The following is a 14,193-nucleotide window of genomic DNA, read 5'->3' on the forward strand; positions in this document are numbered from 1 at the left end:
TGTTGGTAGTTTTATCTTGCTCAGGGCAACCCAAAGTGACTTAGTTTAGAGGTTCCTGGGCTGGCTGCAGGTGTACACAGCTGCATCCTCCACCCCTTGTCAACACTCATCTGCAGCTCTGCATGGTGTCTGAATTCTGCCCACTCACAGTGCCTCACTGCAACATCTGCAGGTGTTTCATGAGCAAGACGATACATGCACAGTGTTTGCTGGAGTGTATGACCTGAGCTGGCTCCATGTGTGCTTGCTTGCTTAGTCAGGAGCCGTTTACAATAGCACTGCCAGTGGCACATTGGAAGGAAGCAACTAGGCAAGATAGCCAGCCAGCCAGCTCAGCCCAACCACTAGCATTGCCATTGTTAGGGCACTGGTTCAGGAGGATGAGAATGGTGGAAGTCCTCAAGCAGAATATCTGGGAGAGCAAATGCATCCCCACCATGTCTGCCACCTGAGGCAACTGCATTACTCAGCCTAATGGTAGAGCTGAGCTTAGAGGTTGTTTTTGCTTAGTTCTGTGTGATGTGGCCCCTAAGACACTGTGTTTATTGGAGTGTATGGCCTGAGCTGGCTGCATGTGTGCTTGCTTGCTTGCTTAGTCAGGAGCTGTTTCCAATAGCACTGCTAGTGGCACATTGGAAGGAAGCAACCAGCCAGCCAGCTCAGCCCAACCACTAGCATTGCCATTGTTAGGGCACTGGTTCAGGAGGATGAGAATGGTGGAAGTGCAACTGCATTACTCGGCCTAATGGTAGAGCTGAGCTTAGAGGTTGTATTTGCTTAGTTCTGTGTGATGTGGCCCCTAAGACACTGTGTGGCTTAGGGTGCCAGCTGAACCTAGGACCGTGGTTAAGCAATCTCCTTCTTAATCACAATCTGTAGCCAATAACAAATATTGGCTGCAGGTCATGATTAAGGAGAAGGCATATCCTCAACCCCAGACTTAGACTGCTCACTAAGCCAAACCTTGGTTTAGCTGATGCCACACACTGAGTTAAAAGATCAAAGCTGCAGTGAGAAGCCTGCATGTTTGGGAAAAGGCGTGGTTCGGCAAAGTGGCTTATATACCGTATTTTTCGCCCTATAGGACGCACCGGCCCATAGGACGCACCTAAATTTGGGGGGGGGGGGAATAAAGGGGGAAAAAAATTTTTCCCCCCACAGGCGCGGGGCTGGGGCGGGGGAAGCTCGGGGGAAGCTCCACAACGGGAGCCAGAGGGTTGCACGGAGCTGCGCTGAGCCTGGGAGCGCAGGCAGCTCTGCACAACCTTCGGGAGCCCGAGGCAGCTTCGCGCCGGGCTCCCAAGGGTTGCGCAGAGCTTCCTGAAGCCTGGAGAGCGACTCCACTCTCGCTCTCCAGGCTTCAGCAAAAGCCCCATAGGACGCACACACATTTCCCCTTCTTTTTTGGAGGGGAAAAAGTGTGTCCTATAGGGTGAAAAATACGGTACATAAAGATTTCCACATCTGTGGGAATTCATTTTCTCTCTCAAAATATTCTTCTCTTTCAAATGCAGCACTACTGAAGTGGCTGTATGAGAAGACTCGGATATTTATCCTTCCCATTTATGGAGGGTTTCCAGTCAAATTCCGCACATATATTGGAGAACCCATCCCATATGATCCAGATATCACTGCTAAGGAGCTGGCTGAAAAAGTAAGTTACCTCTGCACTCAAAAAACTGTCTACATATATTGGTTTCTTGTGCAAACCACAATTCAGTTTTGAATCATTTTCTGCATATGAAGTTACTGCTTATATAAGACCTGATATTCATTTTATGTATTTTATGCATGTTTGTCATTCGGCCTCTCTTTTTTATTTAAGTTATTGACACTAAGCAAAAGCTAGCTAACCCAAAGAGTTCTATAACTGACTAAATGGACGCACAATCTGTAATTACAGAACTTTTAGCTACATTTCTGCTTAGAGAGAGATCGTGCTCCTCAGGACTGCTTTACAAAAAACAATTTCATATGCAAATCCATTTGCCGCTTCTAGGGAACCAGATCATTATCTTTCCCCAACCATTGGGACAACTTGCACAGGTGGGTAGGGTTACATGATGATGACAGCAGGTGACTGATAGGAGAACAGTCTTGCCCACCTGCCAAAGTTGACCTGCAGGGTGAAAAGGAGGGGCCTGCTTCATCAGCTCATTCCCTACAGAAAGCATGTTGGTGAAATGGCATCCAGCAGGATTGAACCCTTGCCAGTCAGCTGACATCACCCATGGGCAAACCGGACCCCCTCATGGCCAAGATTGGCCTGCAGGCTAGAGGATCCCCACTCCTGTAGAAGAAAAATGACATTGCACTATCAAGTATGGCAAATGCACACATATATACAGTGGTACCTTGGGTTGCGTGGCAATACCCGTCCCCTCCCACAAATATAGTAAATAAAGACACCGGACACCAGAATTTGAGTTAATTGGGCAAAATTGGCCACAACTTTATTGATTACAGGTAAGAGTGGTATTGGTTTTAGGCATTGGCCCTAGCAGACTATCCGGTCTAACCGGGAAGGGTTAAGCACCCACAGGGGGAGCCCCCGAGATGTACATCCCTAGGGGCTCCCCCAAGGAGTTACCGCTTGGGGGGGCGCTTTAGGCCCTAGCCTCCGTAGGTTTCGGACGAGGCGACGCCCCCCGGAGTCCTTTAACGAACTACCCATCAAGACTTGGGGGAGGTGATGGCGTTCCTCCCCCCCAACCTCATTTGCATAACAATACCCCTGCCAATGCCTAACCGCCACACGAGCCAGGCTCGCCGCCAATACCCTCAGACCTGTAACCAATCCCTGATCCCTTGAAAAATGTCAGCCAGCCAAATATCATTACCAGCATCGGAAAGATGCACGCCATCCCCACGGTAGAGTGCTTCATTGCTAAATCAGATGCCTGGGTGCACAATGACCCGTCCACCCATTGCAGCCACTTTACGTGCCACCGAGCATTCCAGAATCCTCCTTGCTCTACTGACGGCCACGGGATTAGTGGCGTCCCGCCAACAACGCCTTTCAAGCAACGATGACCAAATGATTGTTAGCTTAGGGTATGAGGCCCGCAACTCCTCCAGGTCACCGACAATATTCCATCTTAGGTCCACCCCCTTTCTGTAAGCCAGGTCGTTCTCGCCCAGTTGAATGACCAGTGCCTCTGGTGGGCCTTGAACTGCAATTTTATTCATTACTGCTGGGCGGAATTCCTCCCAGCGCATTCCCCGACGTGCAATCCAGGAAATTACGACGTTGTTCGGGAGCTGAAAGTCACCGCAAAATCCCCTGGAAACCGCCTGCAGTCTTGCCCAGTGGACAATGCTGTGGCCAAAGATCCAGACATGCACAGCACCAATACCTGAAAACAATAGAGCAAAAGAAAAAGCCTGGTCAGGTTAGAGACAGCTGGAGGAAGGGATAAGAGGGTTTAGCATGGTTTTCGTATGTAACCCCTGTAGGCGTTCGACTTCCAACGACCCATGTCCATTATCCTCTCTGCCGGTAAGCCCATGTGGGCGGCGGTTGTTGCCGCCCCGATACGGAAAGAGCGAGCGGCGTACTCCCCCGGTGGGAGCCCAATAGCCGCAATCGCCTTGCGCATGACCCTAGTGAACTGGTGCTTTGACAGGCAAGAACCGTCTGCATGTATGAAGAAAGGACCACTTGTCTTAGGTCTCACACATAGAAACTTTCTTGCATCCTTAACTGGGCAAGGACCGGTCTTCTGAGTAGCCTGCAGACGGACAAAGGCCCCTCTACCGAGCTGGTCTGTCTTTGAACTGCGGATTTTTAAGGTTACCTCAGAGCTGGAGAAAGACACATCGTCCAAGAGGAGACCCCTGCTGCTACCAGTCGCTTGGTCGTCACAGACCACTTCGCCTATGCGTAGGGCGCCAAAGAAAGCGAATGAAAATGCTGTGGAAAATAACCTGGCCTCATACCTGGACCAGCAGATAACCCTGAGTTTTTTACGTATTTGCGTAAGTATGTCAAACGTGATGGGCCTTCTTCTGTCAGCACTAGGGGGTTGTGATCTACGCCAACCCTCCAGCATCTTCCGCACCACAAAGTGAGCGCAGGGGTCAACTGAGAACAGAGCTTTGGAGAAAAAAGATATAGCTGCAGAATGAATATTAAGAGTTTAGGGGCCCGACCTAAGTCACGAAGGTGAACGAGGTATTCAATAACCGCGGGTTTTGATGGGGGCTTTCCCGATTTTAGGAGACCCTTCTTCTGGCGGAATAAAGAGAAATCTAACCATGCCTTGTTATAGGATCTAAGGGTTGAGGGCGCAAGTGCTGACAATACTCCCTTTATTGCTTCTCGTTGCCAATACTCCAGAGGTGCTCCGGAAACAGTTGCGGCAGCTGCTGCGCATCCGGCGCCAATGAGCGAAAGCGCTCCATCTGGAAACAAGACAGAGCATCCGCAATGTTGTTATCAATTCCCGGAGCAAATTTAGCCGAAGCGTATAAGTTTAGTTTAAGGCAGGAAAGGACAAAATAACGTAAAAGGGACGCTACTCTAGGGGAGCGAGAAGATTGTTTGTTTAACACGGACACCACCGCTTGATTGTCTGTCCAGAAGCAGACCCTTCGATCCTTAAAGTGATCGGCCCAGAGATGAATTGCAACTACTATCGGGAAGAATTCTAGGAATGTTAGATCGTGAAGAATGGGTTTATCCTGCCATGAAGGAGGCCATCGTTGAGCACACCACTGCCCTCTAAAGTAGACGCCGAAACCCAGGGAACCTGCTGCATCTGAATGCACTTGGAAATCAGCATGAAGGGCCATGCTATCTTGCCAGAGTGAAATACCATTATAGCCATCTAAAAATTGGAGCCAAACCTGTAAATCCGATTTTACAGCCTTCGAAAGGCGAACTCTATGATGTGGCGACCTTAAGCCTGCCGACAGTTTTGCTAACCGTCCACAAAAGGGGTGACCCGGGGAAACTACTCGGCAAGCAAAGTTAAGGTGACCCAAGAGTGATTGAATTTGCCTCAGAGTAATCTTCCTTAGAGGCAAAAGCTGTGAAATAAGGTCTTTCAAGGCCGACAACTTCTCAGTAGGTAAGCGGGAGGTTTGGGCAACTGTGTCCAACTCAATGCCCAGGTAAGTCAGCGTGGTGACCGGGCCCTCCGTCTTATCATTTGCTAAAGGGCCGCCCAGCTCTTCAGCCATTGACTTGAAGGCTTGGAGCAAGGCCATGCATTCTATTTCATTACTTGCGACCAGGATAAAGTCATCCAGGTAATGCCCCACCCCTTCCGAACCAGTTTTAAATTTTAGCGCACATTCGAGGAAGGTGCTGAAAGTCTCAAAGGCGGCACAAGCAATCGAGCACCCCATGGGCATAGCCTTATCAATGAAGAAGGAACCGTGGAATTTAAAACCTAGCCAGCAGTAATCTTCCGGATGAACTGGAAGGAGGCGAAATGCAGATTCAGTATCGCATTTCGCCAGGAACGCGCCCCTGCCGAAACCCGACAAGCTTCACTGCCTGGTCGAAAGATGCGTATTTAACCGTGCACAATTCCTGGGGAATAGCATCGTTAACAGAGGAACCTTTGGGGTGAGAAAGATTATGGATCAGCCTAAATTCACCAGGCGCCTTTTTTGGGACAATACCTAGTGGAGAAATATGCAACTGGTCAATGGGAGGTACTGAGAATGGACCAGCCACCCTCCCGGCCAAAATCTCTTTCTGAATCTTTTTCATAGCAATGTCAGGTCTCTCTAAAACTGACTTCTGATTAGGGGGGCAGCTGGAATTAGGGGTGAAAGCCACTGGGATTCTAAAGCCCTTTGCAAACCCCTCCCCTAGGAGAAGGGCGGCTCGTCTGTTAGGGTATAGATTTAAAAGGGTTCTTAGAGGTTGAAGCTTAATCGGTGAGTGAGCTAGGTCAAGAGACAAGTTAGAAGTGATTCCCGGCTGCATTCCCGGCTGCACCTTGGGCGGGTCCTGATGTGCCAAAGGGGGCACCCCGGCTTCCCTGGTGGTGGTGACCCCTATCGCCTCGAAAGGGCTGCTGTTTACCCTTGAAGCAGTTAACAGCCGGATGGTTGCCGAAACATCACACTCATGCAAATACTTACAAGAAGCGCGTTGGCAGGCCCCCTTGTTGAAGTCCCAGCATTGCCTACGGCGCTTGGTGTCCACCTTACCAGATTTGGCCTGATCGGGAATTTTCTTTTTGATGTTGGGCCCCACGTGCTCCATCCAATAGTTATTGTCCCGCTGGTCCCAGCGCGTGGATGACAGCAGTGAGGCATTTCTACGAAAATCCTCATCGTACGAGATGGCAGCCTCGTCTCCCGCTAATTCCCGAGCCCTTATGTGCGCCAGATAAGATGCAAGGTGCAAACCACGTTTAGGATAACAACCTACCACTATCCCCATGAATACCTGGTAACCATTGAGCCAATTCTCGAATGTACGCTCGGCCCGAGGGGACCTATATCTTTTCTTACCATAATACCGCTTTTTCTCCCCTTTCCCCTTAATTTGTGCCGGCGGCAACAAGGTAAACATGTCCACGAAGTCCCCGTTCAGTATCTTATCCCTCTTCCTCTTGGAAAGGTGGTTACCCAGGATGAAATCAGTGGACAAGTGAGTGGAAACTTTAACATCTTCCACTAAAGTCCCGTCTTTCCATTCGAGAGTGCCGTTAAATGTTTTCCTATGTGAATTGGCCCTCCTCTCGTGGACCCACAAGGGAACACCGGTATCCTCGCCCTCCCCCCAATAAGTTTACATGGGGGTGTCACTATCACCCTCTGATGAAGAGGTACCTGTGTCGTCATCAGAGTCAGATGGGTCGCTTCTCCTGCTCCTCTTTGACACGTGCTTCTTCTTCGCCTTCCGCTTCTTCCCACGGGTATTGTCAACTTGCAGTGTCGAATCGTTGTTAGCCGTAGTTGCCTGTTGGGGAGGTAGCTCCTCGTCTGAAGAAGAACCCTCTGAAGGAGTTGGCGGGGTCGGAGGATCCTGGAAAACACTAGGTATGCCAATTCTCTGCTGGCTAGACTTAGAAGGGGCTGCACGCGATGCTTTGGATTTATGCCCCACAGCCTTAGACTTTTGAGCCCCGGACCTAACCCTTTGGGCCGTACCCTTAGACTTCTGAGCGTGAGCTGTTTGAGAGTGTGTTAGTGGCCGATTGAGTTGACCAACACCCTGATGTGACGTGCTCGCTGAGGCTGCAGAGGGTCCTGCTTGCCCCTGTTGACTGGGGGGGTGTCGGGAATGCAATCCTGAGAAACCTCGACAATATTTGGGTTTGGTGCGACCGGGGGGCTACATTGTGCGTAAAAGGTTTGTATTGCTGCAAAAAACTGGGCCAAGGCCTGGGGATTGCAGGGTGCTGCGGGCACTAGCGCACCCCCTGCTTGCGGAAACTGAGAATTGCCCCGGTTGGCCATGTTCTCGAACTCGCGCTGTGCGCGGCTGTATGTGCGTGTGTATGTGTAAGGCAACCCTAGGGAGCCAATTAGTTGCCAGTAACTGTGTGAGTTCTAAATACTTAAATGCGTATGCACTATAAGCCAAATACTAAATTATTGTTTTTATTGTTACTATTTCCTGACCTAAATACTTAAATGCGTATGCACTATAAGCGTACTGTTTTATATAATTAGTATTATTTATTTATTTATTTATTTATTTATTCTTGATATTATTTTAAATGTTTTAATTTAGTATTTCTTCTTTTATTATTATTATTATTACTTTATTTTACTTTATTAATTTATCAATTGCTTAAAATGTATATATAAGTGTGTGTGTGCGTGTGTGTGTGTATGTATAAACTACCTTCCTTATTTGTTTATTTATTTATATATTTATTTTTATTTATTTTATTTTATTTTATTTTATTTAAATTATTTTATTTTATTTATTTATTTATTTATTATTTTTTAATTATTCGTAACAACGTCCAATAAAACCAATAAAGCAGAAAGAGGGTTGAGCACAGTAAGCAAAAAGACTATATAGGATCCGGCAAGCCCAGCACACTTGCGACCTCCGTCCCCTGAATTAAAGGAATAGCTGCAGCAATAAAGCGCCACTGTGTCGCAGCGTACTAACGCTGTTCTTATTAAGCTGAGAGGGGGCTTACAGCCGCCCGCGGGAAAGGTGTGCCACACACAAGATGGACGCCGGTGTGACCACGTTGAGCAACCAAGATGGCGCCTGCCTGTAGCTAGGTAGGTGCCTCACCCAAAATGGCCGCCGCGCAGCGACCACGTGCCCCTCTAAAAATGGCGACCGGTTCCTGTGCGTCGTCGGGGCAACCACCAAACGCTCCGAGTAATATAAAGGAGTGGGCTACCCGAATAACCAACCACCCCGGGAAAGCCTGCAGCTGACGAGAAAACCGACTTCAATTTTCCCAGGTGGCAAAGGCCCTCAAATACGATTATAAGCACGAGAACAGACCCCCGGTGCTGTGAAACTCAAAACTCGCCGGCTAGTCCAGAGCCCAAACAAAATTAAAGAAACAACTAAAAGCCTAGGCAATTGCGCCCTGCGCTTAAACAATATAGACACGCGGCGGTACCCCCTCCCCCCTCCCCAAAGGGAGCCTTTTTGCGCCGTAACTCTCCCCCCCTCCGCGAAGAGACTCACCGCTGTAGTGAAGGGAGTTTTTCCGACTCTCAGACCCTGCCGATGAGCGCTCCCGGAAAGCGAATTTGCTGTGGCGTTCCTAGGCGACCGATCAAGGTATCACAAGGTCAGTTGCGCCGTCGAAGGGGCAGGGTGCCCGGGGTTGGCTGCCAGTCGCTGGACCCCCACGTGGGTCGGAATCCAACGGCGGCAAACCAATGTGATCCGGAAACGTAGAGAATGAAGGAAAAAACCGGAGGAACGAAGCCAATTGAGGAGAAAGATACAAGGGCTAACGCCAGTGATAAGGGGAGGTGAAGATAGGCCAAAACGAGACAAAAGGCAGTCGCGGAGAGGCAAAGGTAAGGGAGAAACAAAACCGCAGCTGCTGCCAGAGAGAAAAGGGGGCGAGTCAGGGCTGCCTTGACCTTAAGTGCACCTGGCAAGCCCGCCCCCAGCGCCACCCGATTGGCTGGCGCCAGGTTGATGAATATTGATGAATTAGGGAATCCCTGGATAACACGGGGCTGACGCCAGCCCCGCGAGATTGTAGTAGGGGCCGTGAACCCGCAACCCCACCACCTCATTAGTTTGGGAGTGGCTTTACAGACGCTTCAGGTTACAGACTCCGCTAACCCAGAAATAGTACCTCGGGTTAAGAACTTTGCTTCAGGATGAGAACAGAAATCGTGCCGCGGCGGCACAACAGCAGTAAGGAGGCCCCATTAGCTAAAGTGGTACCTCAGGTTAAGAACAGTTTCAGGTTAAGAACGGACCTCCAGAATGAATTAAGTTCTTAACCCCAGGTACCATTGTATTGGGTTGCATATACACTTGTGTGTTTGCACAGCATAGTGCCCACTGAACAAACATACTTCATTACTACAGAAGTCAACTGCATTTAAGTAATACTCAAGAGTCCATTAATTTTTATTGGGTCTGCTCCACCTTAACTGGATACCACTGATGCTTCTGCAGCCAAAGGTGATTTTATTTTTTGTTCTTATGCAGAAAAATTCTTCCTTTTACATTACAGTCGTACCTTGGTTGTCAAACAGAATGCGTTCCGGAAGTCCGTTCGACTTCTGAAAACGTTCGACAACCAAGGTACAGCTTCCGATTGGCTGCAGGAGCTTCCTGCACTCAAGCGGAAGCCGTGGGAGCCCCATTGGATGTTTGGGTTCCAAAGAATATTCACAAACCAGAACACTCATTTCCAGTTTGCGGCATTTGGAGTCGTTCGAGTCGCAAGGCATTCGGGATGCAAAGTACGACTGTAATGATATTGCTACCTGTGAATACCGTTCTTCCAAATATTGAAAATAATTTCGTGTCTTTTCTTTTTCTTTTCTTTTAACAGACAAAGATTGCCCTTGAAAATATTCGAAACAGATACCAAAAGAGACCAGGAAATATATTAAGAGCCCTCTTAGAACGATTTGATAAATATCACAAAGAGAACTAGTCTGTCCTCTTTGGATGTTCTGGTGAATGACTTATGCCAGGAATGAGACATGGTGTGTTTGTCCCTGTTGGTTCTGCTGGACCTCTTGGTGGGTTTCCTTGGTGGTATGCTTCTGGGCAGACTTGCTGATAAGGGACTTGGAGGCACTGTTTTACAGTGACTGTTTCTTCCTGGAGGGACGAACCCAGAAGGTGGTGCTGGAGAACTCCTGTTTGATGCCTTAGCTGTTGGCCTGTGCGGTCCCTCAAAGTTCTATTCTGTCCCCCATCCTATTTAACATGTACATGAAACCTCTGGAGGAGGTTGTCCAGAGTTTCAGGGTTAAGTTGATGACACCCACCCTCTGTCATGGATGCTGTAGCTGAAATTCTTGCATTGCAGAGACTTGGACTATATGACCCTCAGGAGTCCCTTCCAACTCTACAATTCTCTGATTCTCTGATTCTCCTTTCCACCTAAATCTAAGGAAGCTGTTTCAGTTCTAAACCAGTATCTGTCATCAATAATGGACTGGATGAGGGTGAACAGACTGAAATTTATTCCAGACAAGACACAGGTGCTCTTGGTCAATCAGAAGGCAGAACAGGGAATGGTGATTCAGTCTTTGCTGGATGGGGTAACACTTCCCCTGAAGACACAGGTTTGCAGTTTGGGCATGCTCCTGGACTCAGCCCTGAACGTGGATGCCCAGGAGTGCATTTGCACTGATAAAGCTACTATACCGGCTGCACCCATTCCTTGAGACATCTGATTTGGCCACAGTGACAACACGCCTTAGTTACATCCTTTTTTAATTACTGCAACATGCTCTACCTGGGGCTGCCTTTGAATAGTGTTCAGAAACTTCAGCTAGCTAAAAAAAACTTAAGCCAGATTGTTGACCAGGGCTGGTTATGGGGAACAGACAATTCCCTTGCACCGCAGCCCCAAAGTCATCTGCGATTGGATTTAACTGTCAGGGATCCCTTTAACTTTACCTTTAAGTTTCCTATGTATTTCTATGCATGCATTTAAAAGTGAAAGCTTGATTTATTTGGTTTAACTAATCACAATTTAGTCTATTATCAACATGTTGCTTACAAAGGTCTGTGCCAATTGATTCTGTTGACCTTTTCAATAAAGATCCTATTTTTAAAAAACAAATGAACTGCTTGAATATTCAATTGTATTTATTCTTTGACTCAATAAATCCTCAGAGTGCCAGTTTCACAAGCCCCACTCTCAGCATATTTGTATTGGCTAATTTAAGCACAAATTTGACTCATAGCTGTGAGGCATTTGCGAGCTTTTTTGCGGAGAAAGTCCTGTTGCCCCGCCGTGACCTCCCTGCCAATTTAGATACAGTAATAGAACTGAAGGCCCCCTCAACTGTCTTTGGGTCCAGTATTGGACCATTTCAATCGGATACTCCCTGCTGATGTGGATAGATTCCCCCAAGCTGGCAGGCTCACCACTTGCTTCCTTAATCCATGTTCGTCTTGGCTGATTAGGGCGTGCCCAGATGTCACACAGATCCCCCTGGTCAAAATTATAAATTTGTCCCTTGGCACGGGGACATTCCCAGGGGAGCTGAAGGAAGGAGTGGTGTGTCCGCTCTTCAAGAAAACTTCATTAGATTCTTTAGATCTATCAAATTACCGCCCAGTTTCGAATCTTCTGTATCTGGGTAAGGTAACTGAGAGTGCGGTTGCTGAACAGCTTGGTAGGTTTCTGGAGGAAACATTGGCTTTAGATCCATTTCAGTCCAGTTTCCGTCCTGGTTTCGGGATCGAAACGGCTCTAGTCGCCCTAACGGATGATCTCCGTAGACAACTGGATCGAGGCAGGTCGGAACTGCTGATTCTCTTAGATTTGTCAGCAGCCTTTAATATGGTTGATCATGATCTTCTGGACCACCGCCTCGCCGACGTGGGGATACAGGGCACAGCCCGACAATGGCTATGCTCTTGCAAAAAACACCATGGTGGCTGTCACCAACGGAGGCCATGACTGTAAAAAAGGTGAACATGAGGGACGAGTGGGTAATACATAAATAAATTCTCTGGGAGGAAGATAATCAATTACAGCTTTAAAATATTCACGAGATAAAAATAAAAGGTTACAGGCTGGCTAGAGTATCACCAAATACATGAATTATTCAAACAAGATAAAAAGAAGGGATTTGGTCAAGAACTTTCAAGATTCAAGAAGGACCTGATATATAATAACCAGAAAACTCTATCTAAAATGTATAAAATTTAGAATGGTTGGTAAAGGATGAGGAGGTAAAACCAACTATGGTGAAGTGGGCAGTGGACTTAGGTCATAATATACAGTTGTCAAGAGTGGGGGAAATTATGGAACGAGGACATTAAGTTCACAGCATGCTACACTATTAGGGAGAACTATATGAAGATGTTCTATAGGTGGCACCTAACACCAAGCAGACTTTCTTTAATGTATTAAAAATAATCGGACAAGTGTTGGAAATGTAAAGAAGTGGCGGGCACAACATATCATGTTTGGTGGACATGTAAATAGATGAGGAAATTTTGGGAGGTAGTTTATAACAAATTTAAAAAGATGTTTAAAACCTCATTCCCCAAATAGCCTGAAACATTCCTCTTGGGGATCATTGGGAATGAAATTCCAAGAGATTTTAAGAAAGTATTTATGTATGCCTCCACGGCAGCAAGAGTCTTGATTGCCCAGAATTGGAAAATGGAAACCTTGCTGACCAAGAGAGACTGGTTGATGAAATTGATGGAGTATGCAGAATTGGACAAGCTGACAGGTCAGATAAGAGATTGAACAATACAATTTTTAAAAAATGATTGGAATATATTCAAACAATATGTGAAAGACTGATGCACATAAGCTCAGCTAACTAGCCAGGCTAGAGGCCTTGTGCCTTATCTTGAGCTAGGAGCAGCGTTACTCCCAAGGTTGTAAACAACATTCCTAAGTGTCTACATTTGACAAGAGAGAGTCCTTTGTTTTCTTGCCTAATGAATAGGTAATGAAGGAAAGACCATGCATGGTATAATTAGTATTGTGTTGTAACTTTAGATTGAAGGAAGTTTAGGTATATGTATTGCTTTAAAGAGAAAACAGCTATGTATATAAAGCAGGCCCCACCCTTTCAGGCTTTGCTCAGCTTTTGGAGAGCAATCCCACGGAGCCTTTATTGCTAGCAATAAACACCCTTTTGTTATTCCTCAACGCTGCTGGAATTTTTCCTTTCAGTCCAGACATTTATTTTGCTACAAGACCATTATGGAGAATTAAAATTTTTGACCGGTTTAGAATACCGTAATTTTCGCTCCAAAACACGCACTTTTTTGCTCCTAGAAAGTAAGGGAAAATGCCTGTGCGTGTTACGGAGCGAATGCATGGATCGGAGCCATGGCTGCCGTCAGTCAAGCAAAGCGGGAGCCGCTTACACACTCTATGAGGCTCTCGCTTTGCTTGCTTTAAAGCGACCTGGAGCCGGGGAGGAGGGAGGGAAGGAGAGCCATGGCAGCAAAGCGGGCAGCAGCCGCTTACACGGGAGGAGGGACAGACGCTAGCAAAGGTCTGTGCGCTCTCTAAACAGAGCAATGAGGCTGCAGAGGGACGGCAGGAAAGATAAAATTTAAGCAACCAGCAGCAAAATAAAACCAACCTCCAGCTCTGAGCCACCAGCGCAGTGAAAACCAGGAAGTAAAAAAAAAGGCTGGGGAGGGCACCTGATGAGGGAGAGGGGGAAACTTCACAAATCCCCCGTGTCTCAGCTAATCCGCTGGGATGGAGCAGCTTGTTTTCAGGCAGGATGGATTTGAGCATTGTCTGGGTCCTAGTGCCCCTACCGCTTTTTTTGTGCTCCATTCTATTACTGCTGGTGGCTGCTTATCACTCAGGCTGCAAGGAGGAGCGCTTTTACACACCTAATGGTGAATCCCCTGCAATCCAAGTCCTCCTCATTTGCTCAAATCTATTCTGCCTCAAAACAAGGAGCGGAAGGAAAAGGCTGCAAACTGTTAAATGGAAAAAAAACCCAGGCACAGGGCAAATACCTTAAGTATACCTTTAAAGCAATAGTGCTCTTTCCCTCCCTCCTCCCCGCTCAGCTCGCTGAAAAGCTCCTTCTCCACACACC

The 14,193-nt window shown here is 47.4% G+C and overlaps 1 protein-coding gene across 5 annotated transcripts in view; it reads left to right on the plus strand.

The window, feature by feature from the left end:
* The window catches only part of LOC307219856 (DGAT1/2-independent enzyme synthesizing storage lipids-like), a 75,439-nt gene extending 64,890 nt beyond the window's left edge, over positions 1-10,549 (plus strand). For 4 of the 5 annotated variants that reach the window (XM_079983356.1, XM_079983358.1, XM_079983359.1 and 1 more), the window contains exons 6-7: positions 1,515-1,654; positions 9,972-10,548. In XM_079983356.1, coding sequence (XP_079839482.1) covers positions 1,515-1,654; positions 9,972-10,076 — 245 coding nt within the window. In that variant the 3' untranslated portion in view covers positions 10,077-10,548. Of the gene's footprint in view, positions 1-1,514; positions 1,655-9,971 lie in introns of all 5 variants that reach the window. The other variant, XM_079983357.1, reaches the window with a different exon arrangement.
* The last annotated feature ends 3,644 nt before the right edge of the window (positions 10,550-14,193 follow it).

Source organism: Podarcis cretensis (genome assembly GCF_951804945.1).
Source record: "Podarcis cretensis genome assembly, chromosome: 7".
In the NCBI taxonomy this organism is placed as follows: Eukaryota; Metazoa; Chordata; class Lepidosauria; order Squamata; family Lacertidae; genus Podarcis; species Podarcis cretensis.